The following is a 4,371-nucleotide window of genomic DNA, read 5'->3' as shown; positions in this document are numbered from 1 at the left end:
ATTAAAATAGGTGGTAGTTATTCAAAAAAGTTTTGAAAATTTTCTTTATGATGGTATCATTTTCTCAAATAAATCATTTTTCCCCCAAACTTGTATATTGTTTGAACCATTAAAGATAATTCTTGCATTAGTTCTGAACTTGTAGATTAATAAACCCCAGTATGTTTTTAGTTGCGTTGTTAACAAAATTACATATGAAATGAACGAATTGCCCTTCTAGTTAACAAAGAAAATGAATAAAGTTAACCTACTAAACTAAAATGGCAACGTTTGAAACTATTTTGACTAAAATGATAACGATTCAAACCGTTGGACTAAACTAGCGAAATAGCTAAACCAGAAGGACTAAAATGGCATTTAACTCTTACATTTATATACAACGGTTTGTACCAACTACGATATGATAAGCAAGATAATATTTTAGTAACACTTGTACCTCTTATGCAATCGATAGATTAATCATTTTCAAAAAAAAATTAAGTCCAGAGCATTCTCAACCAGATACGTGACTTCCAAAATACATAAACTTAATACTGCTTCAAAGTTCACCAGATATGTGACTTCCAAAATACATAAACTCAATAGTGCTTCAAAGTTCAAACTATGTTCAATTGAGTCACATAATACTACACCGCCAGTGTTTCAAAGCTTCCGTGGCCTCATCTAGCTGCTCTTTCATCCCTTGTACATTCTCCTCACATTTCTTTTTCACCTCGATAGCTTTCATTTCCGCCTTCAGACGTGCAGCTTGCTCCTCTTCCAGTAGTTTTTTAAGCTTCAATTCAATCTCAATGAACTTTGATTCAAGCTGTAAAACAATAAGAACTGATGTGATTAAAAATCTTCATTTGATAATAGATAATAATAATCAATATGAACTACTTCTGACGTCACATTGATAAAAATTAATTTACACTATATATAAAGAAGGTATAGCAATCAAATATATATTCAAGAACCATTAGAAAACATATAAACTCATCTCATAACATAAATTAGCCAAACAATAACTGCTGACATTTCAGCATATATCATCTAACATTATTAGATTAATTACCAGTAAATACTAATCATCGACATTCAAATTAACGTTAACCAGATCTTTAAACTTCAAAAAATAAAAAATAATATATTTAACAATGGGAATTGAAGTTGCATAGCTTTTACATGGATTTACAGCAGAAATATACAAGAGTAAACAGAACACATATAATGAGTTACACAAAAAAAAGGAAAACATGTGTTAACATACCAGTTCAATTAATGGTTTCAACTGCTTGTCATTCAGTGTTAACGACTCATTTTCAGCGAACTCCTTCTGAAATATTTACATTTTTGGAGTGACAATTGAAGATTTAATATCGTCATTATTGATGAAGTAAGAAATTTTTCAAAATGAGAATGAACAAGAAAAGATTTTACCTTAAACATAGCAAATATTTCACTTGAATACGGCTTTCCACCATTTTTATCTAACACCATGTTTACTTGAGAAAGAAGCTCATGCACCTGGCTTAATTTTTTCGCTTCATCTTTCGACCTGTTATCAAAAAGAACACAACGATTGCCACATAGGCAAAGAACTTCCTGAAATAAATTTCACAATAATAATTGTTAAAAAAATCTGCTATTAAATAACTAAGTACAAGCTCCATGTGACAACACGCTTAATGACCAAGTCTACCTTCAATTGTTCTGAACAGCCAGATAAGAATTCATCCAAACTCTTTCCATCTTCATCAAGTTCATCGCCACAAGTAAAGACTATTATCATATAATCGTAAATTTTGTTCCCAAACAAATCAACCAAACCACATATTACAGCACGTTCCTCCTCCGAAAAGCGATTGCAGATAGAAAAAACAACTAGAACAGCATGAATACCATCCCTGGCCATATGGATGCAACTGACGATTTCGTTCCAGATAAAACCAGGATCCGCAGATATATCAAACAATCCTGCCAGAATGTAAGTGTGTGTATCAAATTGAAAAACATACGTATACACATATTTTTGTTTGTTATTATCTTAAGAAGGTTCTAAATAGGATGATAAAACTAGTTAGATCTGTGATAAGTTACTAACTTTTATTTCTAAAAGCAAGAGCAAAACAAAAATACTTCAATAAAGCCTAGATATTCTTTTATATCCTTTTTTCAAACAAACATTTTACCTAATATAATAAAAATGTTAACATGTGACAAGTTTATTTCTCTTCTCTTTTCTAAATGGACATACAATTTCAGTTTATTTTAGTTCCTTTTTTTACTATTTAAACTCTATTCTTTAAGATTTATTGTGTTTTTTTTGGTATTTTTATTTCACTAGTTTCTTTTTGGAAAGAGGGAAATGAACCTTAGGGTGAAGGGGGTGCTCACCTAATAGGTGAGTCCCCTCTCTTACGCCAAACCAATCCCCGAGTGCCACGTCAACTCCCCTCTTAAACTCCCCTAACACCCCAATTTGATGGCGCCACTCCCCTCTTAACTCTCCTTATTTTTTTATTCAAAAAAAAAAAAAAAAGGAAAAGCTTTGATTGGTTGGAAATTATCTTGGCCCCACCATCCCTCTCCTTCTTCAGCGGTGAACCCACACCCAAATCAGACCCCGATTCGGGACCCCGCAGTGATGGCGGCGGTGTTCCCGATCGGGGAATCCCATCACCGATCGCCTTCACCGCTTACACCCCGTTCACCCTTATAACATCATTCAAACCACTATGAAAATCTAATCAAAGTTTTTAAAACATGACCGTCAAAACTCAAATTTAGAAAATTTTCCGTATTAAACAGGAGTAAATAACTACATTAACATTAGTACCCGGTGTATCAATCACGTTAACCACACGTCCATCTTGCATTTTTGTGGTTTTCCACTCAGATTTGATCGTAACTCCAGATGAACTTCGCCTTGATTGGAAACTCTTGGTACCAAGGATGCTATTTCCAGTAGCACTCTTTCCATTACCCGTTTTCCCAACTAACACAAGAGTTAAAGCAGAAGCAAATTCCTGATCATCCACATTACAACCTCCCCCCATTATTTTAAACAACTAGCAAAAACACAACACAAGTCAGATTGAGTAAATTAAAATACTGTATAATATCGTTTGTATGCCAAGCCATAATATGATTTGATACAGATGTAACAACATATGCACCGGAGTAGTGAAGTTTAAAAGTATATGATATAAAAAAAATTATGATATATGAACATGATAGAAGTAGCAGAAAGTATATACCGGCCGTTCCCAAAAGAAAAAAACAAAGTAAATACCTGAGAATCGGAGATGAAAAATTTGCAAGGTTTGCTGTTGGAGAAACGAAACGATGACGAAGCTTGAACAAGAATGCAGTCAGCATTTATAGAGTCTGAATGTAAACAGTCGCCTTGTAAACTACAATGCGACTATTCACTAACCAAAATATCTCGTTTCACTAGTTAAAAATAGTAGAGGGGGTAATCTATTTTTTTTTAAATGTGCCCAATAGTACTATTTACACTAATAACTATACATATTCAAGCTAAGGCTACATGGTGTGGTCATTACCCTCATTATCACCATTACCCTACATATTAGCGTTATGTCACCTACTTTTAATTTATTATCCAAAACCACTATCCTAAGGGTGTGGTAATGACTCAAACCACTATTGTCTTATTTTATTTTATTTTTGTGGAAAGGAAATGAAATATTGAATAAGAAAAGGAGACCCATGTTTGCCATGGTTTAAACAATAGGAATCAGGGTGGATGAGACAAGAGGGTGATGTAGCAATCCATTAATGATGCTACGTGTCGATTGATGACCCAACCATGCTCCTCACACCCTATAGTCTAAGATCTTTTAATTGCCTAGTTTTTTTAACAGCAATTATTAGCTAATCAATACTTCAAAAAAAATAACTAGATTTTTACCCGTTTCGCATGTTATGACGGTAACGTCACATTTAAGTTATAGGTATTCATGGTTCGGTTTCAAACCGTGAAACCGTCTAAATTGGTCATCGGTTTGGTTTCAGGTCGAGAATTCTCGAGGACAGTCTTGTTATGTAAGTCCAATAACAACTAAGTCCAATTACAACTATAGAGGTCTGCTTATTTTTAATGGCCCCGGACCTAAAACGTTTCGAGAATTCTCGAGGACGGCCCTACCTATTGTTACTTTGTTTAGAGGCGTTTTTATTGGGTTTGTACTTGACTCGGATGTTGTGCATCAATGATTTTCCAAATGAGTGAAGCCAAGAAACGAGCCCCCATCCACCGTTTAGGCTGTTAGCTCGATAAGTGAAGCTCGGACTCGTTTAGTAAACAGTGGTTGTTGCTTCTGTTCTGTTGATAACAATGTTGTTTTTAAGAATGAAAGTGGG

At 34.1% G+C, this 4,371-nt stretch overlaps 1 protein-coding gene across 1 annotated transcript; it reads right to left on the bottom strand.

The window, feature by feature from the left end:
- Positions 1-439: 439 nt before the first annotated feature.
- Positions 440-3,404, bottom strand: LOC110902658 (immune-associated nucleotide-binding protein 9). Its single transcript, XM_022149149.2, has 6 exons — positions 3,278-3,404; positions 2,822-3,053; positions 1,685-1,959; positions 1,423-1,587; positions 1,253-1,318; positions 440-808 (listed from the first exon to the last, which is right to left on the bottom strand). The coding sequence occupies exons 2-6, from the start codon at positions 3,039-3,041 to the stop codon at positions 617-619; spliced, it is 918 nt and encodes a 305-aa protein (XP_022004841.1). The 5' UTR covers positions 3,042-3,053; positions 3,278-3,404; the 3' UTR covers positions 440-616.
- Positions 3,405-4,371: the final 967 nt, after the last annotated feature.

The sequence above is a fragment of the Helianthus annuus genome, chromosome 2 (genome assembly GCF_002127325.2).
Source record: "Helianthus annuus cultivar XRQ/B chromosome 2, HanXRQr2.0-SUNRISE, whole genome shotgun sequence".
Lineage (NCBI taxonomy): Eukaryota > Viridiplantae > Streptophyta > Magnoliopsida > Asterales > Asteraceae > Helianthus > Helianthus annuus.
The sequence above is the reverse complement of the archived record's forward strand: the minus strand, read 5'-3'. Positions and strand labels throughout refer to the sequence as shown.

What these genes read in the sequence shown, in the direction of transcription:
- LOC110902658 (XM_022149149.2), bottom strand. Translation starts at nt 3,041, where the DNA reads ATGGGGGGAGGTTGTAATGTGGATGATCAGGAATTTGCTTCTGCTTTA. An exon ending in TAACGTGATTGATACACCGG is followed by an intron (nt 1,960 to 2,821) that starts GTACTAATGTTA and finishes ACATTCTGGCAG; the next exon opens with GATTGTTTGATATATCTGCG. An exon ending in GCTGTTCAGAACAATTGAAG is followed by an intron (nt 1,588 to 1,684) that starts GTAGACTTGGTC and finishes AATTTATTTCAG; the next exon opens with GAAGTTCTTTGCCTATGTGG.